The sequence below is a fragment of the Protomyctophum bolini genome, assembly GCF_963924005.1.
Source record: "Protomyctophum bolini genome assembly, chromosome: 22".
Classification (NCBI taxonomy): Eukaryota; Metazoa; Chordata; class Actinopteri; order Myctophiformes; family Myctophidae; genus Protomyctophum; species Protomyctophum bolini.
This window is the reverse complement of record NC_137883.1, coordinates 10,859,205-10,887,151: the sequence shown is the minus strand read 5'-3', so window position 1 is coordinate 10,887,151 and position 27,947 is coordinate 10,859,205. Positions and strand designations below refer to the sequence as shown.

The 27,947-nt window shown below is 45.1% G+C and overlaps 1 protein-coding gene across 3 annotated transcripts in view; it reads right to left on the bottom strand.

The window, feature by feature from the left end:
• Positions 1-27,947, bottom strand: part of LOC308309931 (uncharacterized protein) — a 157,073-nt gene that overhangs the window by 83,296 nt on the left and 45,830 nt on the right. Inside the window, exons 6-8 of one of the 3 annotated variants that reach the window (XM_080755912.1) lie at positions 27,107-27,241; positions 26,535-26,618; positions 110-751 (exon numbers count right to left, since the gene is read on the bottom strand). In XM_080755912.1, coding sequence (XP_080612038.1) covers positions 110-751; positions 26,535-26,618; positions 27,107-27,241 — 861 coding nt within the window. Of the gene's footprint in view, positions 1-109; positions 752-8,559; positions 8,691-26,534; positions 26,619-27,106; positions 27,242-27,947 lie in introns of those variants that run through there. The other 2 variants (XM_080755913.1, XM_080755914.1) reach the window with 2 other exon arrangements.

The following is a 27,947-nucleotide window of genomic DNA, read 5'->3' as shown; positions in this document are numbered from 1 at the left end:
CTCATGCCACACACCCCCTAGAGGGCGTTCGCGCACCACAAGGGGTGCACGCGCCACAGTTTGGGAACCCCTGGACTGTACAACACAAAGGGTGTATGACTATACTCACTTCCTTCCCCGGGGGCCCCATTCGTCCCGGGGGTCCAGTCTGGATCCGGTATGTATTTCCATCCGAGCCAAGGACCAGGTCTCCTTCCCTGGATACAACCGTCACCGTGTTTCCGCGATGAGGCCCGTCGGTGCTTTGTGTCGTCCTGTCCCCATTCGTGTCATGACGACCAGAGGTGAGGACATAAGAGTCACGTGACGATATCCTCACCCGTTCATCCTCTTCCAGTTCGTTAGCGTCCGGGTGCTCAGGGTCCGTGGGGACGTGAGGAACGGGACGCCTCGCCGGGGGCTTTTTGGGTGCGGCCCTCGAATCCAAATCGATGATGCCATCGGACGGTTTCCCGGGGAACATGGGCACAGCCCTTCCTCCTGACTCGGCCTTGGACTTGTCCGTGGTGATGTTCTCCTCCAGGTGTTTGGAGGAGGACTCGGTCTTATCCTCCTGGTTTCCCTGCCGGGGGGGCTTCCACATCGGCGGGACGTGCCCCCCGCCGCTGTGGAGGGTCGGGTCCAGCAGGTCGGTGTCCTCGTCCACCACGAACACGTCCCCGCGGCCCACCGATCCTCCTCCGGTGCGACGGGTCCCCGAGGGCAACGTCCCGTCCCCTCGAGCGGTCCCCCGCCGCAGGAACACATTCTGCTGAAAGGAAGAAACCAGAGTATAAGAACTGAATGGAGGGATGGTCGGGGATTAGAGTTAATTACTGTGATTTCTCCGTTTTACACTTTTGAGTTAATGTTGGGTGTCTTGTTGTGTTGATTTACACAGTCTGCATTGTTGTGGCAGACTTGTGGAGAAATGATTGGACAGGCGAACCATAAACAGCATTTCATAAACAAGTTGTATTGTTGCGAACACTGTTTCATGACAACCACTTACGTCACCCAAACAATGGTTAAAAAAAGCTTTAGCTCTGAGCTAAGAGCATAGACCTATAACATAATGCTGCATGATTCATATAAAAGTAAAAAAAAAACTAAAAAACTAAAAACAAAGACTGTTTTGTAAAATTTCTGAATTGTCCACATGCCCTACCCACTCCACTCTGCCGCTATACTAGATACATGCTAAATGATGGGATTTCTCCATATAAATAATCAATCATGTTAGTAGCAGGATCTTCAAAATGTTTTCTAAATCTAGTCAACAAGGCCTGCAGTAGGCCATGCACTGGAAAAATGTGCATGACATTATTTCCATTAAAACTAGAAATACGGGGAAATGTTCCACTCAAAAAAAAAAAAGTATCCACTCAATCAACTTTAACGTCAGACAGGAGTTTTCATGTAATGCATGGTAAGACTACAGTGATTAGTTGCGACCACAGGTCGCATTTACTTTTGAAATTGTGCATTTCCCGTCAGTCAGTTGGTTGGTTGGTCACCCCATGCATGACCATATATGGTCATCCTTCCTCTTCGATGTCTCCCTTTTGACTGATACCAGCCGCCGAAAACAACAGTTCAACAGGCCCGAAAATTAAGGCCTGGCCCTACCAGGGCCCTCATCAAACCCTGTACACTCAAGACACTGCCCCCACTGCCACACTAGAGTTCTCATCAGGCCAGAAAATTAAGGCCTGGCCCTAACTGGGCCCTCATCAAACCCTGTACACTCAAGACACTGCCCTGGCTGCCACCCTTAGACATTCCATATGTTGATCTGACCCCCATGCCAAAGCGCCAGCGCTCGCCCAGCAGTCTGCTGTCAGCTAGGCGGATGCGTGCACGCGACCTCGCTCTACCCTTAAATCTCCATATATGGAGCTGACCTGTTCTGACATTCCATGTGTTGATCTGACCACATCAAACTCTGTACACTCAAGACACTCCATAAATGGCCAGTACAGAATTCATTCCATATGTTAATCTGACCCCCCATGCCAAAGGGCCAGTGCTCGCCCAGCAGTCTGCTGTCAACTAGGCAGATGACTAGGTGTCTTACTGATATTATTGTCACCTTGGTGGGCGAGTCGTGTAAGCCAGGGGTTCTCAACGTTTTTGGTTTGGCAATGTCTCGGGACCCCCGCCACCTCCCGACCCCCAATATAAATTGACTGCTACAATAACCTTAATAATAGAGACAATACAACATAAATAAATACTGAAACCAGATATAATCATTAGGGAAGGTGTATGCAACTATGCTATGCTACTATGTGTACTATATGTAAACTCTTCATTTCCACTTTCCAGCCATTCAGTTGCAGACATTTTATTTTATATATTTGGGGACCCCCCAAAATAATTTGGCGACCCCCCGAGGGGTCACGACCCACGAGTTGAGAACTCCTGGTGTAAGCTGTGTATGTGTTCAACAACACAGCCATGCAAAATAGAATTGACAGCTATGAGGTGACAGAAGCTTGCCAAACCATATGCCACCATAGCAACGGTTCCTAAACTATTTGGATTGGCATTGGACAATCGCTTTTAGGGTGGGGTTTAGCGAAGGGTCCATTGCAATAGTCTGCCAAACAACAAACAACTAATTTGCGCCCGTTACTAGACCAATCGCAGCAAACTACAAAGCTCAGCTGACGCTGCTACACCAATCAGAGTTTAGCGGATGCCATTACACCAATCACAGCTCAGAGACACTTTGATGGTACTCCAATAACATCATTTTGAAGCACGTCTGTTATATAAATATAAATAATCGTGACATTCAAAACAATAGTAATAGTTACAGTATGTGGCCTTTAGAGGTGACAAAGACGGCAATCTATAAACAAAAACAGACACAACCACAGCTTGAACATTCCCCACGGCTAGACATTATGCCTATATTACATCGCACGCACACACGCACGCACACACACACACCGCGTGTGCTCCTCTTCTAGCAGGCTGCACTCCACATGCCTCCCAGCTACACTTCACTGGTCTCTTATTTCAGCCCATTAGGGCCATCAAACAACTTTACAGCTGCTATGCTCTTTCAACCAGGATGCTCTCAAGCCCCCCCCACCCCAGGCCCAAAACAATATTGTGGTCCAGAGCGTTTCTATGTTTTTGGAGAGAGGAATTGTGGTGGGGTTAACTGTGTGTGTGTGTGTGTGTGTGTGTGTGTGTGTGTGTGTGTGTGTGTGTGTGTGTGTGTGTGTGTGTGTGTGTGTGAGAGAGAGAGAGAGAGAGTGAGAGAGAGATGAAAAAACATCACCCTTACTAAAATGCAAAGTCACACACATGCAGTCTCACTGATACAGTACATGTACTGTAGTTAATTTTTGTTTGGTTGAGCTTCCTTACTGAAGACTGAGACGTGTCACGTGGGTCCAGTACAGGGTCCCTTAGGCCAGGGTTCCTTGAGGGGGTTCCAAATGGACCCAAATGGGTCCTTGAAATTAAAAGGTTTGAGAACCACTGCTTTAGGAGACCAGAAGCAGAACGTGACTCGCAAGTCCCTTAAGTAAGTGACCATGAACACCGATTATGACGTGAAATGAAATGACGAGCTAATTACCACTTTCTAAATATTAGGAAAGGTGTGCAATTTCTAAATATTAGGAAAGGTGTGCAATCATAGGCACCGGAGGGGGGGGGGGGGGGGTCATTTGGGTCTGAATGTCCCTGCACTATTGGGGGATGCCTGGTCAATTTATTTTTATTTTTGAAGCACCGTTTCAATTTTGCTACGCAATAGTCAATGTGTAACTGCAGTAGTCTCAACTCGATCAGGGTGTCAGACGGGTTAATACACAACAATGGGCGTCATGAGTCATGACACCTCCCCCCCAATAATTAATGTCCCGCACTTTTTATGTTCCCACAGCGCCACTGTGTGAGTTTGGTGGTATAGTGGAAAGAATGTACATTCTGTTCATGATGTTATAGAAGTTGTCACTAATTGGCATTATAAAGTGTTCAAGACAGCATCAAGACATTCTTTAACACCTTCAGGGCCTGGGCCTATTTAATCAATTAACATAATGTGCCCATCGTCAGCAAGCGCCTCTAGGCTGTAGAGCGATGCGATCAGTTTTCATAGCACTAATTTGACGGAGATTATCAATCTCCGTCTCGGGCACATGTGCACTTGAACTTGACGGTGATTTATACGTCATGGGGCCCCCGATGGTGTTAACCACATCCTAGTGTACTTGAAATGTCATGAGGCAAAATTCACTCACATGCTACTACTGTACGTTGAGCTACGTGAGTTTAGAGATTGTCTTTATCTGGCAAAAATATTTGGTGTAGAGAGAAAAAACAGGAGGGGGCCTAGTATGGATGCCTTCAGTATCACAATTTCAACCATGCGCAAAGCCCATAATACACCCCCCCCCCGCCTTATTTTACTGTATACTGTAGTACTGGCAGACCAAGATCAATGAAGATGCGATATGAACTGAGACCAATAAGGGTTCTCCTCCAGCTCCAGAAACAAAGGCCCTTTCTCTGTCCATGAAGCTGGGCACCAGACCTTGCTGATAAGAAGACACTGGATCTCCTCTGGCCCTGCGGCTTATCTCCAGTCTAGCCTGGCACATGGCCCAGGAGGCTGCACTTATCTGCACCTCCCCTCTCTGTCTCGGTCTCTGTCCATCTGTCTGTCTCTCTCTCTGGTTCGCCGTATCTTTTTCTCCGTCTCTCGCTCTGAATTCAATGGGACTTTATTGGCAATGAAAACATACATTTTCAATGAAAACATATGTTTACATTGACAAAGCAAGTGTAGTATTCTATACTAGAATAAGGAAATATATCGTATCTGTAACATTGCACTCTTTGTCTCTTTCTATCTCACCATCTTTCTTTTTGTCCGGCCGTCCGGCCGTCCCTCACACACACACAACAGGTCAGTCAGTCAGGAGCCAGAAGCAATGGAGTAATTGTCTGCCTCACCACAAGTAGGCTGACTTTATGACACATGCCTAACTTGGCCCTAAAATGTATAGAATACATTAATCTCATCTTCAAGAATCAAGATTAACAATTTCAAAACCTCTGTAACGAAACCTCTTTGTTTGTCTGTCTGTCTGTCTGTCTGTCTGACAGTCCGTCCATCCGTCCTCCTCATCCATTTGTCTCCCTACTGGGCTGAGTTAGACGAATCCATATGAAGTTACATGTTGCCAATACGTGAGGAAGCCGATTTTTCACTTTTCCAATCGTCTATTGGCCTTTTTCTACACTCTCAATTAAGACTGCTGTGGGTGGGGACAGGGAGTGCCTCAGAGATTAGTGCCATAGTTAATTGATTGGCACGTGTTTCCAATTGTTTCTCATTGCGCTGTCCTCTTTATAGCATCATGCTGTATATGAGCTCAAGGCTATAACACACATGCACCACCAGAAAGAATGCCAGTGTAAGTACAGCACCATCTCAATGGTGCAAAGTTAGAAAGGGCTTGGATTTAAACACATAGCAAGCAGCATATACCATAGTAAACTATGTGCCTATACCTGCTCATTCCTTGCTTCTCTCCTGCTGTGCGGACGTGCGCCACTGCTGTCTCACTGCCTCGCTTGCTGCTAACATGCTGCTCATGAAGTTTTTGCAAATCCCACCGCCTCCCGCCCTCCCCAGAATCCACCTGTAGGCTCTGTTTCTAGATCCCCCTGCATGGAGGTCTTATACATTCCCCGTAATTATATTTGGCTTATAACTAATGGTAATGTTACAGGGAATGAATAGGTACAGAGCCCTGCTGACCCCAATCTATGCTTCATATGAACTGTACTTACACTGTGTGTGTGTTCTTACTTTGGCTAATTAAGACTACTGGCATGCAGGCATCAGTTTGTATAATTCAGCGCAACGCATTGAGCTAGCCTGGTAGACCTGCTATTTTTGGGCAAAATAGATTTGGTGTGGACAAGTGGTCCAAGTACAGAGCCAACTCTAGAGGGTGGTTGAGACCGTAGTGCACTGTATACTTCTTCATAATGATACAGAGCGTGCAGGTTCGTCACAAGTCATGATGCAAACGTTGTGAGGTTTGGATCAGATAGTTTAACTTTAAGTTAAACTATCTCAAAGTTAAACTTAAGTTTAACTTTGAGATATCAAAGGCTCGGGGCATGATGCCCCCCCAGCAAATTGAACCCTGTTTCTATGTAGAGTATGTCTGTCTGTCTGTCTGTCTGTCTGTCTGAACGCATGTCTCTCTGTATCTCTGCTTGAACGCATGTCTCTCTGTATCTCTGCTTGAACGCATGTCTCTCTGTAGCTCTTGCCGTATGTCGTATATGCCGTATATGGTATGTTATGAATTGTGGAGCAATGCACCGTGAAAATAAATAAAGTGTGATAATGTTGAGTCACAGCTAAATAATGCTATATATACACACTAGTGTTGTCACAATAATGGATTTCAAACTTCGATACGATATTTGGAAGACAGACACAGACAGACAGACAGACAGAACACAAGGACAGAGCTATATGCAGACGTGGCAGGGTATTGAAAAAGAAGCAGTAGAAAAAACTAAAACCCAGCATCATTGAGAGCATATTGCAGAAGTGTATATTGAGAGGCCTTGCTAAAAAAAATATATAAAAAAAAAATTGCCCTCGTTGATATTGCACAGTGGAGATAGATAGAAACGGCGAGAGAGAGATGGGGAGTGACACGTACTTTCCGAAGTTTGTCGGGATTGGGATTCGACCGTTGTGACACACCGCCAGGCTGCATTAGAGCCTACAATAGGCTGTATATCGAGAGGCCTTTAAATAATAATAATCATAATCATAAGAGGGCTGTCAAACTAAGTAAAGGTATTGAATGGACAAGACGGGGCAAACACTGGAAGCGCAGCTTAGACGCAGGAGACAGACATGAGGATCATTGTAATCAGCAGCGTGCCCGAGGGGACATTCACACCTAGAAGCATGGTGTTGCTTTCGGGGGACTTTCCATAAATGAACGCTCTACTTGATCATGCTACAGCACAAAAGTATCAAAAGTAGCAGATTCACATGAATGCTCAAAACGCGGCTCAAAGTCATTTGAGCTTGTGGATTTGCTACTGAATTTGAATCCTGGAGAGTAACAGTTTTGGACATACAGTATGCGGTTTCCACCCGACAGAGACAATATTTAAACGTGATGCCTGTGTTCAGCCACTGTTTTCCTGCGGCAGTGGTTCATAAAGTGTGATCCAGGGACCCAAAATGGACAAATACAGGTCTGGAACTCCAAATGGACCCTTACGGCCAAGCTACACCAAGTGCGCGTGGCGCGTAACATGCGGATACGCGAGCCCTGCATACACAACTTTAAAATAGGACTGGATCTAAAAGTACGCATGTGCGTTTGTTCATACTGTACTCGCATGTGCACTTTGAAAGTCTTGGTGTAGCTCGGCCGTTATGGGTTTATACATTTTGGTTCCATTAATACATTCTCTGAGTTATGGGGTTTCTTAAAATTAAAATGTTTCAGAACCACTGTGGTACGGCGCAGCAGCCATGCACTTTGTTTTGCATCCCTCATCAAAAAAACAACAACAACAAAACAGTTTGTCTGTAAAAGTGCTAATAAAATGGATGAATGGATTCAATAAAATTGTAACAAAATAAAAAGACAAATAATAATGGAAAAGCATCATGGACCACACATTGATTCTGCAAGAAAAGAGTGATGAATATAAATCAGTTCCTCTAAAAAGACCCTTCCAATACATGTACAGTATAGTAGTAGGTTAGGATTACAAACCTTATTTTGCTTTAAGCTGCAATTATGTTAGTGTAAGATATGTGGCCAACTGTAAACACAACCCCTCTGACTCTGAGCCTCTCTGATGTGAAAACCTCAAAACCACAGGCAACATTCATGGACCCATTACTTATGACTGTTAATCACACACACATGCTTTAAACGTGCACTTAAACACGACACTTTGTCAGCCCACTTCAATTAAAATGAGGCTAAACTCATCTAAAGCATAATTTCACCATGTGTAATGAATGCTAATAATTAGATCTTGTCATGTTTAACATCAATGAGGACAAAGACCTGCCAAAATGTCTGCACGCACACGCACACACACACACACACACACACACACACACACACACACACACACACACACACACACACACACACACACACACACACACACACACACACACACAAATGCAAATGTCTCGGCAGCATTGGCACAACAAGCAACAATGAACAACAAACAAGGATGAATCATATGTTAATTAATTCTCTTACCAAAATCAGCGTTCAGTGTGCATTTAATTTGCTCCAATCAATGAGCATTTGGTCATTGTCATTTTGTCTGGACACCAACAAGCACTTGAAATCTTTTCAACCTGGTGAAAGGGTTTTAAAAATCGTTCCAAAACGCCATTTCTTTTGTAGAGACATCTACACTCTGACGAAGCACCCCGTTGTGACACATAGCGTTAGCTTGTGTTTAACTCATGTCAATCAGAAGAAATGCACGGCACACTGCATGGGGCCCTACCTTTCACACTGCATGGGGCCCTACCTTTCTGAGCGTCCGTCGGCCCTCCACACGGCAACAAACTAAATCCATCAAGAGGTATCCAAGAACCCAGTGCCACCCAGCACGGTAGTGCATGATGATGACTGCAGGAGACGAGGTCTGTGTGTATTTCCAGTGCATTCACAGTCTCTGTGGACCTGCCCAGGAATAAGCTGTGCTCCCACTCAGAGCAGACACACCTATATGGTACAGCACACACCCTCTTCTCCAGCACCTTGCTTCTTGTATAAACACTACAGTATAAACATCCAGTGCACTGTATGGCATGTCGTGCAACAGCAGGCCAGGATTAACGTACGGCCAGACCGAGGCTAACGGGCTAGGTTTGGCACTATAGGGACATCTGGGCACCTCCATTTAAAATTGGCTATTTTGTCCAAAATGTTAAGAAAATATATATTTTTTGAAAATGTAAAGTATACATGATTAGAACATGCTTAAACGTTCAACAATTAAGGTCTAATATCTTTTTACAATTGCTACTTATTGTTACAAAACCTGTATATGCAGTCATTTGAGCACAAACAAGAAGTTGAAGTTCAAAATTAAATGCATTTTCACATCATATATACTTTATATTATTTAACACCATTTTTAAAATATTTATTCTTTTAAAAATGTTACACCCAGATGTCCGTTCCTATAATGCCCACCTATCCTGTATCCACCAGAGGCACCAAGCTCAGGGGTCACAAACCCCCACACGACTGTCATCCTCCCCTGTGTGCGCCCCTCATGCCTTGGTACCTGGCACTCAAGACATGCACCCATACATGGTCTGCACATAAACCATCTGCACGCAAAGCTGTATATGCATTATCCCAACATCACACTGACACAGCGTGGCATAAGTAAGGACAATAAACGAAACATGTCAACGTGTGATGATGAGGCACAAAACCTGGTCGTAGCCCTGGGCACCAACAAAAAAAAAGTCTTAATCTGGCCCTGCACGTCACTTTAATATGTGCACAGCTTGAATGTAGCGCACACTTTACCCAGGACACCAGCCTCAGGGTAGCTTGTGTACACAGGTGTCTCCAAGCTTGCTTGACTCTGCGTGTATGTGTGCGTGCGTACGTGCGTGCGTGTGTAGATTGTGTATGAGAGAGACAGACAGAGAGGCCGACAGACGTGAAAAGCGCTTTATTTATGAACTCATACACTGCCAAATTAATTTTTCCCCCTATTCTCCCCTTACCAGGGCTTTTTTCATTATCTTACCTTTTCAGTTTTTTGTCCACATTTGCATGCTGTATTGACGGTACCATAGGAGAGACAACCTGGCATACATTGATCAAAATAACAATTAGCAGACTAGACCTGTACGTGCCGGTCGGCCACCGGTCGGTGTGCCTGAAGGGTGCAAACTGACTGTGAAAAGTGTAAAGGGGACTTAGGCTGATTAGGCCCACTGGCAGAGCCTGAGCAGAGCCTTTTGTGGTGGTTCTGGAGAAATGTGGGTCCGACCGACCGTCCTGCACTCCCTGTGGAACGCGTGTGTCGAATGTGAAGTCGGTGAGGCAAACGTTTCTCGAGTTACGTGCATTACAACCGTGCGCGCACACACACACACACACACACACACACACACACACACACACACACACACACACACACACACACACACACACAGAGTAGGATATGCAGATGGTTAACAATAATTTAACTCTTGAGAGCGTAAAATGAAACCAAATGGACTCCATTTGGTTTCATTTTACATTCAGGATCTAATTTTGTTACCAACTCTCCATCATTAAGCTGGGGAACTTCTGGAAACCCCTCGAGGACCACTGGTTGAAATCCACTAGTATAAATCCTCCGTGTCAGCTCTGGCTTGGCATTCTAAAACAGTTAGTCCCAATACTTTATTCTGATTGGCTGGTTACAGTCACGTGACCGGTGTAAATTTCACCGATAACCCACACCTTCAATCACTTTATATCATTCGCAGCTGATTCCGCATCTCTGTAGCTGTACTGGGTAAGGGGAGCGCTTGATTGCCTTACAAATCCATGCCGTGCGGGCGTCTAAGTGCCCGGCTCATATGTGAATGTGTGGCTCCAGACCCGTAAAGCGCTATTCTCCAGTCACATAGCCTACTTGCCGAGCACAACAAGAAAGTGATGTGGCTCGCTCTGGTGGCGCAAAGTGTAGCTACTTTTGTGAATTCAATAGTTTTATTAGGTTAATATTGCTATATGTTTGTAACTGTTTTAGAAAAGCAATAAGCCACGAGAGGTCTCAGGTTACCGGGTATTTTACAATGGCTGGGGGCGTAGGCAGACCCGACGAGCAGTGGAGGGTCTTCTACCTTCCCAGCCTAATTAGAGCACAGGGAAGTTGCACCCTACAGGCTGGTAACGGGTTGCGCATAACTGGGATGGAGTAACTATGGTGTTCCTCCACACGCGCTACAGTACGTCCTCCTGCTGAGGCCCATCACTAGGCTCCTTACTAGGAGGTTAACCAGCAGTAGACTACACACAAGTGAGTGGAGAATTTGGGAATTAATTGCGGCATAACAACTATATTGGTTATAAAAGAAGGGGGAGCGGGAATTTGGCAAACAAAAAGGGGGCGCTCATATTTGGCGGACATTTGACCTAATTTCTCCTTTCATTGTCAAAGGCAAATATGAGATGTGTGGGGACAAAAGCTGTATCTAGCGCCCCTCCAAAAAGGACAATGAAAACGACACAAAAGTACTAATAAAGTACAGTAGGCTACACTTTATTCTTCCCATGCACTCTCTCTCCCCCAAAAATAGAAATGCAACACATATGGTACCTCAAACTTGCACAATTCTCAACGGGGGAGGTAGAGTTTATCCAAGTCATTTATCACAACCGGTCTAACCAGACTCGATTGAGGATGAAGGTAAACATCTTAATACAATATCCTTTAGGCACAGCGGGGCGACCACAATGTCACGGACGACTACGAAACATCTCCCGCAAGAGCAAACGAATGCCGTTCCAGAAAACCGGCCTGCCGCCGAACAAAGAGCTGGAAGCTGAAATGAAGAAGAATGGATAAGCGGAAGTGAGGGAATCCCTCCTGGTTCCAGACAGTGAATCAATCAGTTCCAGGCCTTTGGCCGTTCTGCCCTGAAGCCACAGGACCTCAGGAGCCCTCTGGATTTGGATTCAGACAGAGCCGTGAAAGACCACAGTTCCTCTTGAGGAACACGGGGCTAAAAAGAGTATCCAACTCAAGTAGAAGTAATGTTACTTGACTTAAACTCTACACAAAGCATTTAAAAAATATTTTTTAATATCATATCGTTTATGTCCCTCAAACGTGTTTCTAAAGGTTTTATTCCAAGTCACCACTCAGTACCCAGACTCATTATAATAAGCCCCCCCCCCAACAGTATCCAAAGAGGAAAGGCAAATTTAGAACTTGAATCCTGAAAAGTAAGAGTTGGACACCCGACAGACTATCTATCTATGCACCATAGTTCTGACATCACAAGTTAACACTTCATATTTGGACATGCCTGACACAACTCCATATATAGGAATAAAGGGACACAGAGAGACAGATACAGAAATCTCCATATATGGGCATAAAATGGTGGGTCATAGCCGGGTGGGTCATAACGACACGGTGCTCTACAGCTGGGCACCGGTCTAGTTTCAATAAAATGTAAAACGTATGTGACCCACGTTTGTTCCAAATAGGTACCAGAGGTACTTCTATGGCCTACTGGCAGCATACACAGCAAATGTGGTGCCGATCAGCCCAGCGGTTTGCATGACGAGCTCCGGTCAAACACACGGACAGACGTTCACACTACTCAGTCCAACCCTTATAGATGGCTAGCCTCCTGCAGAGTCACGCCGCTTGAAAGCAACTAGTGACAGTATCGAGAGTGCTAGAAATGTGTTACTTTCCACCCGTAGAGGCAGGGTTACAGTAAACCTCCGGACGCAGAGCTCCGTAAAACAACCACAGCCGAGAGAAACGCAGAGGGAGAATATTCGCCAAGTGTTTTCCGCGGTCGACTTGATTTAAGCATGACGAAGGCTTGATGGAGAAGTGGGGGCCGGCCCTTCATCCCCCCCCCCCCCCCCCAGTTGTTTGGTCTGAATCAAAGACCAGACAGAGGAGCATTGACTTCAAGTCTCTGGGGAAGGAAGGGGAGGCATGCGCTAATGCAAACAGCCATATAACCCAATGAGAGCAATGGGAGGTTGAATCGGGGTGAACAGACCCCCGCGGGTGCTTTGTGACTGCAGGGCAGATCCTGTACAGTATGTGTGTGCGTGTGCATGCGTCTGTGTGTGTGTGTGTGTGTGTGTGTGTGTGTGTGTGTGTGTGTGTGTGTGTGTGTGTGTGTGTGCTTCATGCTTCCCACCACGTCTCAGTCTTCCTCACTAACTATAATGGCTTCCAGATACCTTCACTGTCTGCGCTGAGAGAGTAATCCTCTTCTTCTCTCCGTCCAGGGGGAGGAGTGTCATGGTGTGAGAGTAGAAGGAGCTGGATGGCGCTGTGTGTGTGTGTGTGTGTGTGGGGGGGGGGCTGCCAGTGGTGGGGTAAGGTTAAGTCGCTGATGAAGCATTCTTATGACAACTCCCCCATCATCCGTGCACTTACCGGGCATGATTTATCTCAGCATAGATACCCCGGCCGTGCTAAATTACAGTCTGAGACAGCAGCAAGTGATACGTTTTCACACGTCTGGCCCGAAGGCGTTGACGTCGACAGCATGTACTGTAGGGTTGCTGGGGGACAAGCAGAAAACCATACATCCCTCATGCTCCTCCTCCCCGTTTGTTTGTCTGACACTCTGCTCCCGAACATGGATATCTGGAAACCATGGGATTTTTGGAGGGCACCGTCATGCTTCCCATGGGATGGTTTTGGTGATTCCAGGCTCAAATAGTGCCACAATTTGGCCCACGGTTTCAATGACACACAAGATATATCGACATCTAAAGCAGTGGTTCCCCACCTGGATCTGGTGTTCATGGCATTTTCAGAGCATGTTTGTGTTTCCTTCCCATTTCTCTGCATCACAACTCATTTTTCAAAATTGTAATGAAAAAATAAAGCATCTCGCAATGGCCTGGTCTACAAGATTCGCTACACCACCAGGATTACCCATTTACCTGTCAAAATACTTCCTTAATGTCAACGTAGTCCATGGAGCAGTAATAGACATAACAGTCACAACACCAGAGGAGTTCAACAAACCACATGCAAACCAGATTCGAGGGATACAAGGGATTAAAATAATTTCGCTCCTAATCCACTAAAATTCCACTTGGCCCTACGAACAGCCATTATGTGAATCCCTTAACTAAACCACTCTCAAAGAGCACCTAAGGACGGTTGCAATTATGTAGAGAACTGGCCCCTTTTCTTTCACATACTGTACATGTTTTCAAATGTATGATGATTTCCTGTTTTTCATTTTTAGTGTATGTTTTATTTGTACGTATTTAAATGTTCCGATGAATTGAAAATGGAGGACCCTGATGTATGGTAAACAAGTCTTTAGTGCTTTTCATGGTTTCGTCTTCAAAGTAGCAGTTTTTGTATTGATGTGTGCTTTCGTTTGACTTTTTTTTGTTCACAGTATGTACATGAATTGGTATATTTCAAACAGTAAAAATGTCATATCAAATATCAATCAAACTCTGAACAGGCAGATTGTCCTGAAGCCTACAGGTGACCCTAACCCTGATCCATCCTCTTGGTCCACCCTCAGGCAGAAATAATACCAAGTATGGCAGCATGTCTCATAACCGCATAGGGAGATTGCCCTGACATCTAACGCCTAAACTGTAGTCTAAAACTACTACCTGAGCCTGGTATAAGGAGCAACAAAAAGGGTTTAAGTACATACACATTGACGTGACTCCAATGTGTAGTGGGGGGTCCCTGACTGCTTCATCTCTCTCAGCTAAGGGGTCCTTGACCTTTAAAAGCATTAAACATCCCTGCTCTAGGGTAAGTACTGCTCACAGCATCATTCAGAACAACAATCTTTATCATTACAATAAACTGCTTTTTTTTTTTGCCCCGTTCCCTTTTCTCTATTCTTTTGTTTTTATTCGAACTTGCCCCCTCCCGATGGGAAACCCCAGACCTTCTCTGTGCAGTGAACGAGGTATACGAGCTCCACAAGCCATCAACCTACAACCAGATACGGGGCTGTTCAACGTTGACCTTTTCTTTATTATACACTAAGTTTGTGTCAAATGAATGCTTGCTGGGTGGTTTGATGTTACGGTCCATCTGGCTTTATCCCAACCACCTGCAATGTTGCACAGTAATAATCCTTAGTGCTAATAGTACTCCAAAATACTTTAGGAATGGAACAAAATGGACGTTTTACTATTTTACACTCTTTGGAGTGTAAAATCCCGAAGCGCTATATAAAATGGGTACTCTCTAGTGATTGGTTGAAACATAATAACAGCCTCCTCAGCTCCATATGAGCAACTCTAACTGGTCATTACAGCTTCCAACGTTCAAATGTCACTCAACTGCTGGCTCTGACATACAGTACTGTATGACACCAACTGTCAAACAGGATAGTACTTATCTGCCTGCGTACTCACTACAGAACTGGTTCTCAAAGTGCGGGCCGGGCGGGCGGGGACCCCCAGGGTGTTCCTTAGTGGTGGTGGTGGTGGGGGTTCTAGTAGTTCCCCAGCAAAATGACAAAGTTTAACCTCTTAAGCACATAAAAATAAAAAGATCTGTAAGCTGTTGATGCATCACATTTAGATCATGACTATTCAGATCGACAGTTATAGAATTCTGTACTAATTCTAATCTAACAACTGAACTTCTCTCATGGTGGCCTGGTCTCAGTGGCTAACAAATCTTTTCAAATTGAGGCCCGTGCCCACTTACAGCACATATCAACTTGACGGCCCTTGACACGAAAATAGTTAGAGAACCACAGCGCTAAAATAATGTAGTTAACAAACGAGCGACAAGAGACTGCGAGAGGGTGCCACTGCATTCCTCGCGGAGCTGCGCTTCGGGATCAGGATGCATTTCAGCAGCGAACAGACACGGGGTGGAGATGCACAGAAAACCACCCCTGCAGTATATTATACAGACTCCTTGACACACGCAAATTATTTACCGCCGTCTTCGTGTGATGCAGTCATAAAGCGGTGACACCCACTTAATCGCCTTGTCACACAGCAGCCAAGAGACATGGAACGGCCTGACCCTGACATCTGCTCAGCAACACAGAGCCAGACCGATATATTGGTCGGGCCTATATTTTGGCTTATTATTTGACTTTGACTCTCTGGTGGAAATTTGGTAGTAGTTCTCAAATGTTCGTGCCAAGGACCCCCAAATAGATACATGTAATGTATATTTGGCATCTGAAAATATTTTTGTGACAGGGACCTCCAGAAGAGAAGAACACTTTCAAGATTTTTAAGGAAAAATCCAAAATAGCCGATCTACGCATTATGACGCATTGTAAGCTTGTAGATCGATTTATTATACGTTCAGTTCATGCTGATTTTGTATAGAAAAACGTGTTTAAACCTTTTGTGATGAAAAGAGAGTTGAGTCAGAAGGCAAAGCTCTCGGTCTACCAAGCAATATTTGTACCTACTCTCACCTATGGTCGTAAAATCGTAAATGGTAAATTTAAGCAATAAGCCACGAGAGGTCTCAGGTTATCGGGTATTTTACAATTAAATGGCTGGGGGCGTAGGCAGACCCGACGCACAGCGGAGGGTCTTTTACCCCCCAGCCATTGTAAAATACCCGGTAAGCTGGGGCCTCGAGTGAGTAGGCTATGTGACGGGAGAATAGCGCTCTTTACGGGGCCGCCTGGAGCCACACATTCACAGTCTTCTTCGACGGGTGGCTATGGCATCTCCCTTAGAGATAGGGTGAGAAGTTCAGTCACACGAGAGAGACTCAAGTCGCTGCTTCTTCAAAAGGAGCCACCTTAGGTGGTTCAGTGTTGCCAGAGTTTGCGAAAGAAATAAGCAAGCAATAGGAAGTCTATGAAAACAAACCCAAAAGAAAGCGACCATTATAGGCCACATGAGCACTTTAAACCTATATGCATCTGATACAGTATGTGAACAAAGCCGATCCACAAGCTTGTAGATCTGCCATTTAAAAACAAAAGGGAAAAAAAGAAAAAAACCCAATAAAGAAAAAGAAAAAACACAACCACCAATATTTTCAAGCAACTTTACATAAAAACAACCACCAAAGTCCCTTATAATAAGCGGACATGGCAACCCTGTCCCCATTCACCGGCTTCCCAGCCAGCCAGCCAGCCAAACAGCCCTGTCATCGTTGGAAGCGGGCCCTGAAGGATTTACGCGCAGCAGGTTGGCAGAGCACCATAGAACATCGGTGGACGCAAACTGAAGACATGACACGGGTCAGTCATCCAGCGGAGGGCCTTGCTGCAGCATGCTGGCTGGCTCCAGCAGATTATCACAGATATCTGGTGTCTGGGACGCTGCTGAGGAGGTCTGTCAGCGGGTCTGCCATGCGTCGCGCTATACGTCTCCGTTGCCAGGAAACCTGGTGGATTATTTATCGTTCCCGTCCTGTGTTTGGCGTCAAGTCAAGGAGGCAGTGATGTTTGGGAGGCAACAAGCAAAGCAGAGAAATGTTATCTAAGTGAATAAAGGGGGGGAGTGGGGGGGGGGGGGGACACTGGGTCAACGAAGGACACTGGGGGTTTGATGGCGTCTGTTTGACTCTAGACATGGACAAGACAGCATCGGAGTGACAGACAGACAGACAGACAGACAGACAGACAGACAGAGACACACACACACACACACACACACATACAAAAACAGAGACAGACAGACAGACACACAAAAAGAGAGACAGACAGTCACACTTGGCTGACTTCACGAACATGACAAGAATGCATGATGTGAATGTATATCTAACCATCCAGTGACAAGCTATTGATACTGGCCCCACTAGCAGTCAAGGTATAGCAGGGTTTTATCCACACCTCGGTGCACAGTTCATATTGGTTGTGCTATCCTCCTGACAGGCAGATGATTCAGTGATGACAGGCATAATGACACACTTGTGGGCAGGAGGACATAACAGCTCCTCTGGAGACATCAGTCACACAGTGTGTCTGTTTAACTCGAGATGGGGGAGCCTGACCCGGCCCTGACCTTTGACACATGCTTCAGCCATTGGTGCCCCTGGTCAAACCCAGAAAAAAACATATGGACGAGAGATAGAGAGAGAGAGAGAGAGCAGAGTTTCAATGTCTTTGCAGAAACCAGATACTGGAAAGAAAGTAGCTCTGGAGTTGATTTGAAAACAAGTACCACACCACGTTTAGGTGGGAAATGAATGATAACAAATTTTCCCATCACCAAAGAAGGGGGGTGATAGTATCATTCATCAAACCTTGAAACATCATATGTTTATTTACTTCTGGAGTCTGAATCATAGGCTCACAGCGCACACGCACACGCGCGCACACACACACCTTGAATGAGAAATTAAACAGCCACATGACCACTGCTAAACACAAAACCAGAGGTTCTCAAGCTGAACCATTTAATTTAGCTATCAAGTTACAACAAGTCTAATCCTGAGAGCTTGTCAAAATAAAGTCCAGTGTTGCAGAGCCAGTTAGACATTTAGCTACACAATAAAACCTTCAATTATATTTCAGGAAAGGATCAAGAAAAACACAACATAGGCTGTCATAACTCAAAAGGACCCGTTTGATCAAAAGCAAAAAAAATAAACTAAACATTTTGCCACGCTAATTAGAGTCATCATATATCCAATAGCACAATGGCAGGCGGAGCATCTTTCCGTCGGGCTCCAAAATCCTGGACTGATCCTGAGACTTATGACATTAGACTTCAGACGGTAACAAGCGCTTCACAAATCACTGACTTCAAAAGGAGTCACTCAATGCCTAGCCCTGAACTAACATGCTAGAGCACGAAGATGCCAAGAGAGTTAAAGTAATTTAATTTAGTAAACTGCTCCACGAAGCATTGCTTGAGCACACACAGTTGTGGAAAGTGTCAAATTGATGAATGAATTCTTCCCCTTTTCATTTTTTCCCAGTGTGGTGGCGGAAAGCCATTGTTTGTTTGACGAGTTGAGTAAAAAGAGGCCCCCTCGTCTCCAGAAGTGTGCAGGGGAAGCACACTCATGTGTTTTACGGAACATTACGACCACAGACGTGCGTCTGTCCTGATATATGGAGCTTCAGGGGGTTATGTGCGTTATGCAGTGTGCAAACCCTTTGTTTAACCATGTGAAGCCTATCTATACCTGGCCTGCTTCTCTCCCCCCCTTCTGCAATAACACAATAACACGCCAAACTTCCCGGTCCTTCATTGCCATCCCCAGTTCCTGCTTACTGATGCCCGTGTCCCTAGCGATGACATCAGGGAACGACAGTTTTCTACCTCTGGTCTGCTTTGAGGCAGGACTCACGGGGAAACACGGGGAAGGTTGCCGTATATTAGATTAGTCGATGGGTGGCTCTTCCAAGAAAGATTCTGCGCTCTCATTAGAAGGCGGTGTAAGTGCCATCCAACCGTTTCTCTAGTTTCTTTGAAAGTGTCCATGTCTCGGAGCCATATAGTAGAATCGGCTCAACGGTCGTCCTAAATATCTTTTACTTTTAACATCTTACTAAGCTGGGATGACCAGATCTTGTGCATGTCGTTGCAGGCTGACCAGGTCATACCCTTCCTAGTTTGAACGTCTGAAAATAAGCTGAAAATAGTCGATCCACAAGTATTGCGAGCTTTCAGAACAGCAATTTCCACTGGATGTTTGCCAGATAATAGGGATGCTAGGGTTCATGTAGTTTGCAACTTGAGCCCTATGGTCTCTCATGGCGAAAATAGCTGACCTACAGTACAAGAGCACAACGGTTGTGAGCTTGTAGATCTGGTATTTTCGGGTACAGGCTGTAGTTTAGACATACTATTGGTCCGACTGTCATTAGACAGACAGCCTACCTCAAACCCTAACCTAACCTAAAGCACGGGAGCAGCGCATGTCCGACCGCATGTCGGTCCGTTGGTGTGTCGGATAAGCCTGCGCACCCCGCATTTTCACATTTCATTTAACTTTGGGACATTTTCGCTGACCCAAAATAGGGATGCCAAATTGAATGTTAAGCGTATATGCCTACTGTTCTCCAATAGGTTTGGTTAAGGAAGGTGGGAGGAAAAAAACACAAACACAAACACTTAGAGGTAGGTAAACATAATCAAGGTCACGTGCTTAAAACACACTCAAACTATAATAGTCTTTCTTTTTCGTTTAGCCTATGTCAGGGGAGCCCAGACTTTTTTGACTACTTGAATACTTTCAAAATGACCAGCGCAACAAGATCTACCCACCAAGAAATATGATCTCATTGCTGAAAATAGTTTAAAGAACATGAAAAACACACTTGGGAAATATAGGGGGGGGGGGGGGGGATGGAAATAGTTTTTGTTTTTGTGTGTACTGTAACTTTCTAATGCTACTGATATCTTTGTGCTCAACACTCTTGAAAACAAAGTAAATGTAAATAGGAGAGTGCCCGACATGCAACATTCAGTAGTATTTGGCCGGAATGGAGCCAGCGATGTAGCGATCATGTGGTCGACGTACTATCCGGTCAGCCGCAACACTCATAGAATTCTTAGAAAAACATACCAATTCTGACGGTGTTCACAAATAATAAGCCCTATAATTCAACACACATCCCATTGCCTTTCCTCAGCTAACCCATGAGCAAAACATCTCCTAAATGAATATGAACAGGAGCTTGAACTGCTACGCAGTACAATCCCACTGTTAATGTAACTCAAAAGCGTGTCCAAAATGGAACCAAATGGACTGTGTAGCTAAAACAAAGGTGTGTGGGTATTAATGGGGGAACAAGAGTTCAAAGCCATCAGCTTATGTTGAAGAATATTGGTCTGGCTTTTCAATTATGCATTTCTTTCGCTAAAGGTCGCTGACCTCCAGCAGTGTTTAATATCTCAGGGCACACAGGGGGGAGAGACCGTGATGGAGCGGTGCAGCAGTGCCTCCTGTCTTCAGGGAGAGACCAGCGCTCCCACGCGGGACATGCATCAAAGTTAGGAAACCACAACAACAGACCCCCACAATCAGCCATGTTACGCTTCAAAGAGCAGGGGAAGCAGACCCTGGCGAAAAGGAAAACATGCAGAAACATCTTGTTAATGTGAGTGGCGCTATTTTTATACCCGCACGTGTTTGGTCTGTGTGTGGAGCGGAATGGCATGGACACAGAGGTGTTTGGTCTGTGTGTGGAGCGGAATGGCATGGACACAGAGGACCTCTTATTGCAACAGACGGGATGTTCTGGACTTGTGTTCTGTGTGTGTGTGTATCCTGGGGTACGGGGTGGGGGCCGGGGGGTGTTAATGAAAAACAGGGAGAGCAAAGACTGAGCCAAATAAAATATTATATTTAGACATGCAGAAGATAAGAAACATGATGTGCAGTGATGGAGACAGGAAGGGGAGAGAGAGAGAGAGAGAGAGAGAGAGAGACACTAGTTCAAAAATGGATGCAAAAGGCAAAAATCGGTCGGTAACCAGCCTGCGTGGGGGCCTACTGACGTCTAGTAACGTCGCTGCATGGAGCAGAAGAGAAAGTGGCAAAGAGAGACATTAAAAAAACCCTTGATCAAAAGAAAGGGGAGAAGACACAGAGACACAGTAAAATGTATCTATAAATTAGGAAAGCATCAGCAAGAATGAGAGTGTCCATGTTGTATGGTTTAGTCGGACAGTCGTACTGAGGAAGAGACAGGAGGTGGAGCTGGAGGTAGCAGAGACTAGAATGTTGAGGTTCTCTCTGGGAACAAGGATGGATAGGAAGGAGTACATCAGAGGGACAGCGCATGTTACTGTAGATGTTCTGGAGCCAGAGAGGCCAGACTGAGATGGTTAGGACACAAACCATGTAGAGACAGTGAGACTGTACAGAGAGAAGGATACTGTGAGGAGAAGAATACTGAGGTTGAAACTAACAGGCAGCTGAGGCCTAGAGGAAGACCAAAGAGGAGATTTATGGATGTAGTGAGAGAGGAAATGAGGAAATGTTAGTTGATGTGAAAGAAGAGGAGACAGAGGACAGGGTGAGAGTCACTGTGGCAAACCCTGAAGGGAACAAATGGAAAATAATAATTATACACAAGTCTACAAATTCTAGTCATGTAACTGGACTCTTGTAAGTCCATTTGGTTACATTTGGACACTCTCTAATAAAGAGTTTTAAAGCTATGCAGACTAACACAGGACTAACCGGATGGAATGTGACAATGTGCATGCATTTCTCCTGAGAACATGTGCAGTAGAACTAACACAAGCGTGGCATTGTCTTTCACAGGTATCTATTGACAGTCACCTATGCACATACAATGCCAGAACTTTAGATAAAAACAATGAAATGTAGTTCCGGTTCCCCGAAGGTCCAGTCCACTAGAAAATAATGATTACAGTAGCATTATAACCTCCAATTTAGTGAAATCTCTGAGAGAATTAGAACAGAGGAGCTGCATAGGGGAACAGAGCGACTATTACTGTAGATCAGCATCTAGAGCGACCATTAGGTCAGTATCTAATAGTCTACACAAGGAATCACGGCACTAGTGATGTGACTTTTGACATATTTCTGCGCTCTCTGATAAGGCAGTGAGCAGTACAGGCAGGGGCCCCCGAGGGGACGATTAGCTCCACCCTTTTGTTCACTTTATACACCAGTAAGACAGTTCACTTTATACACCACTTTATACACCCTAAAAGGGCGAGGTCGCGTGCACACATCCGCCTCGTTGACGGCAGACTGCTGGGCGAGTGCTAGCGCTTTGGCATGGGGTGGTCGGATCAACATGGAATGAATTCTGTACTGGCCATATAAGGAGCATGTCTTTAGTGTACAGTGTTTGATGAGGTCAGATCAACATATGGAAGGTCAGAACAGGTGAGCTCCATACAATATACAGTATGAAGATCTAAGGGTGGTAGCGGGGACATTCTCTTGAGTGTACAGGGTTTGATGAGGGTCCAGGTAGGGCCGGGCCTTAATTTTCGGGCCTCTAGTTTTCGCCGGCTGCCGGGCGTGGCTGCACTAATACTGTAACTTTGGGGCAGTTTGAATTTGAATGGACAGGTATAAGTCAAAAGGGAGACATCGAAGAGGAAGGATGGATGGGGAAGAAACAACAATCTCAGAACAGGTTCTGACATACAGTATATCCATAAATGGAGATCTAGGGGTTTGAGGTCAGATGTAGAGTTGCCGGCCAATATTGATGACATCAGGGATCTCCGGGCATACCTGCGACGGCAGGTCGCATTTACTATGACATCAGGGTCTCAACAACTTCATCCCTGACATTGTCACATGATTTCACAAGAACTGGGCACCATATACTGTATGGTGCACGACCAACGCACTGATGTTGCCCGACACACTGACGGGAAATGAGCGATTCCATTAACGGCGACCTTTGGTCACAACAAATGACTGTCGGCTCACAACCCAATCAATCAGTTTGTACCTCAGTTTTCTGATAAGTGAATGTAACATCAGTAGTCATACAACTGTAGTGGACAGGTTTGTAGGCTGGTGTGATGACCAACACCTAAAAATAAATCTAAGGAAAACAGAGGAGATTGTGCTGGATCTCTCCCAGGTCCAACAGGTCCCTCAAATATCTAGAAGTACAGATTGATTGTGAAATGAGCTGGCTGTCAGACAGTGCGTCACTCATGTGACGAGTGCAAAAGTATACCAGCAACTTCATTTTCTCCATAGGCTTAGAACTCTTTGGTGTATGCAGAAATATAATAGAGTTAGTATTAGAGTTCATCATAATATATAGTGTCACCAGTTGGTTCGGAAAACTGACGGTAAAGTATAAATCTGATTAGTCAAAATGGCGGGGGAGATTATGGGTGAAGGGAGGTGTGATGAATAGGCCTAAATGACTATGCATACATAATTATATTATGTATGGCATGCAGCTGGTCTTTGTCTCAAAGACAATTTTCTCCTCTGAGACAAAACAAAGTAGCCTAGAACCCCTCTACAAACCTACACATGTCTCCAAAGTTAACCAAACTAACACTCGGGATTCTGCAGTGTGGAAACACATACTGTACATCACAGAAAGGCAGTCAAACTACAAAAGACAGGCAAATAACTGGAAAATATCAGGCTAGAGGCTACAAAGCCATACTGTACAAGAGCTTCAAGCCCGAGTACAAAGGGATATTTCACTGACAGGAGAGAGAGAGAGAGAGAGAGAGAGAGAGACCTCACGTGTTTCTGTTTCTGTATACTTTACTGTAACAGGAACCAGTCGGAGGACTGTAAATGTTCGTCTATATCATGACATCCCGGTGGCATCCTGCTGAATCCACTTAGCGCCAGGTGGAGCTGGCAGGAGACGGTGCGTGGCAGCGCACGCCACGGTACAGTCTAATGTGTGTTATGAAGCTTGCGATTGCAATCAGCCTTTTGGCCATTCGCTATCACTGTAAAGAGAACCAGACAGTCTGATGATTTAAGACGTTTTACATCAAGACAAAAAAATCAAATAGAATCCTGTTTTCCCTTAATTTCCAAGCGCATTTTCCTTGACTAAGTTTTCATTCCAGGCATAGACCGGACGGCGACAATGTGTTTTATCGTGTATGTGCCAATGCAAACATCCTCCGAAAGTGTTTTTTTCTGTTTTTGAATTTGGAATTTTAGAAAACCAAGCAATGTTGAGAGAAAACAACATGACTGACTGATGATGCTACACACTGGGAAAACCACAAAGAAACCGCGCATGATTGCATATTCACAACAAGAATCCTGAACATTTGCGCTGATGAGGTTTCTTATCCGTATCCAAGATTGAAATGAAATCGGATAGTGTCTGTCAACAGCATTTTAACATGAAAAAATAACAAAAAAAACATGAGATCTGATGTAAGACAAAGGTCAAGACAAAGACAAAGTAGGGTTTATCCAGTTAAACCCGACTGTACACGAGTCCTTCAGGGGTATGTTAGGCCCATATATCTCCCTCTTTTTCCCCTCTACACCAAATGTCTATTCATGTGGTTAACAAGCATATATATGCAGACATTTACAGACTACAGCCAGTGATCAGCCACAAGACAGATGGAGGAGAAGGCCAGGCAGGGCAGCGTTTAACTGCTTTCTTTCTGTAAAGCACTTGGTGACCAATTAATGAACAATTTATTTCACTTGGCAATGGACGGCAGAAAACACACACACACACACACACACACACACACACACACACACACACACACACACACACACACACACAACATAACACAAAGCCGCCGACACAAGCACATGCATGAGTAATGTCGCATGATTGCGTATTTACAGTGAGAATCCTGAGAAATTGGCGCTGATGAGGTTGCTCGTCCGTATCCAAAATCAAATGGAATCAGATAGTGGCTGTCAATAGTTTTTTGTGATGTAGAAACACGCCTCAGACTTTAACGAGCACCCAGAGACGTTTAATAGGCCACAGCAGAGGCCAGTGATCAGTCACAAGGCAGATGGAGAAGAGGCCAGACAAGACATGCTATTGTTTAACCACTTAAACTTTCATTAATACTTCATTAACTGGAGTCCCCCAGGGGTCTATACTAGGCTCCTCCCCCCCCCCCCCCACACCAAATATTTTCTCCGAAAATACTTCATGTACTGTACATGCTCACAACATTGTAAATTGGCTATTTTTGACAGAGTTCTTCCCCAGAAAAGGGGTTAAGTGCTTTGTTCTGTACAACACTTGCACTTAGTGACCCATTTATCAACAGGTTTCACTTGGCAACGACAACACTGCGTGTGCAACACGTGGGAGGACCCGCCCGCACAAGCATGTGCGCACACAATAACACACTCGCATACAAAACACATTCACGCACACTCAAACGGGAACAAGAATCGGACAGCTGCGGCCGTCTGAGTCCCCCGCTCAAAGCTAATTAATGACAGATGAATGGGCCTGCATCCAAAACAAAACACTGTGCTGGGTGGGTCTTTTTATAGGCAGAGATTAATGAGAAATGAAGTTCGAGAAAGCAGACTTAGCAGTGGTTAGGGTGCATGGCTCGAGCCGCCTTCCTGCTGCAGATGGATAAAAAACAAAACCCACTAAACTGTGTCCACTCCCTCCAACACACACACAAATTAACCTCAAACTTAATGGACCCCCAAACGCAGGTCTGGGCTGTGGGACTTTAGGCTTGCTTGCATTGTTTGAGTGAAGTGAATCATGATGATCAGAGGTTCTCTGGACTGCTAGCATATTTCTAACAATCCTCAAGAACCACCCCAGCCTACCTCGAATTGAGGTGAACAGGCTGGGTAGACAGGCTGTCTGGGAAATACTATGTCCCCAGTTCCCCTCCCGGCCTCGGTCTACTGTATGTGTCAAAAGTGTTCCCGAGCAACCCTTAACTGCCCCTCCCCTCATACAGTAGAGATCAGTAGAATCAGCCATAAGCTCAAACAGATTTCTTCTGGGACAAACTGTGGGACAAACAAAAGTCTTCCTTTCCCTTGTCTTCTTTTCCGATGTCTCCCTCTTTCTCTTACCTCACCACAACAAATTATAGCTTTTGTCCGGTATTTTACAGATCGAAAACAATGTTAATAATAATAATAACATTAACGATCCCGAAAGCCAGATTTATACTTAGTTGAGCACCGACGTCATGCACCGAGAATAGCCGACCGACAAGCTCATGTAGAATTGCTATTATGAGTGCGCCACACCGTACAGGCAGCAAAGTATATGAGGCTCAGTCATGATTTCATTTCTTTTTTCCCCCCACACTAGAAATGGTTGATATGCAGCCTTTGAATGAGAAGTGCTGTGACGTCATGTGTGCTACTGTACTACTACTGCTTTCAGTCCTACTCACCTTCCTGTCGACATGTAAGAAAGAACCGGCCTTCGAGTCCCCCAACAATCCCACCTCCAGGTCATTTGAGGACAGAAGAAGCTCCTTGGTGGGAACAAGTAAATAAATAAAATGAGAATTAATGCGCAGCCCTGGCCTGGGCCAACCCCACAGACAAGCAAACGAGCTCAGTTTGTTGTATTGAATGCACCTGCTGGGTTGAACAGCACAGCTGAACCCTTACAGGTTCATTAGGCCTCTCCCGGTATTACATTAATGGGAATCCCTTTTGGTGTTTTAACTAAGCATTATGTTATACTTTAGCTATTGAAAAATAGCAGATATACAAGCTAATAGTCCAACACCGAGTGGCGCGCTACGAGCTTGTAGGTCTACTATTTTAGAAAAATCGTAAAAATGCAGCACAAATCTTTGAATATATATTCTTTCAGAGCGAACTTTTTTTTTTAAATTATTATTATTTGGAAAACATACAGTACATGGGTATCTGATTGAGTGTCAGAGTCTGCCATTGTCTTGTTGGTGCAAACACAGGTATCATAATTGAGTCTCTCTCTCTCTCTCTCTCTCACCTCCAGGGTGTCATCGGTGCGGGTGGAGCGCGCCGGCTTGGACGCCGTCGCCCCACACTTGGGTGGATGCAGCGTGCAGTGGTGCCGGGCGGCGCCGGGGTCCCCCATCATGAAGCTCAGCTGTCGCAGGTCACCCTGCACGCACAGGAGGAAGTGAAATAATGCATTAAGATATACTGTAAGCCACACAATGACACACGCGCCTATACAGTATGCCTAGATTCATTCATTAGCCTATGATTTATCTACTTGACTACAGTACATTAGTGTATGCTTTTGATTTTCATTATACAGTATGTCTTAATTTGCATCTTATTCTCATCCATCTACTCTTACCTGAACATATCTTGTGTTTCATCTGTCTGTCTATCTAGGAGTAGGAGGTTACTCGAGGCTAAGCTGTATGGTTTCAGTGTACCTGGGGATCTGTCACCAGGCCAAACAGTCATCAACACATCTAGAACAGAGATCTGTGTCCCTAGGCAATGTTTACTGGAATGTGTCTGTGACTGAGAAGGTCTGGCTGTGTGTGTGTGTGTGTGCAATACATGTGTGCGTGTCTCTGAGTTACAAAGGGATGCAATATTTGAACACTGAATACCTTGCAGTGTAGTATTTCGATGCTACTACAGTACATAAGACCTTGTTGGTTTTAGCTCCTGAAACTCAACAACATAGTATACATTTGTGAATCAACAAAAGCTTCTATCTGTAAGTACTGTACTCCATTTTGTGGGGGGGATTCTGTATTATTTACCTCTGCTCATACTGTATAGCAAGTAAGAAGGCCGGGCCCATCAGTCAGGAGCCTGTCTCCTGTTTCTGTAGCATGAGACAGATT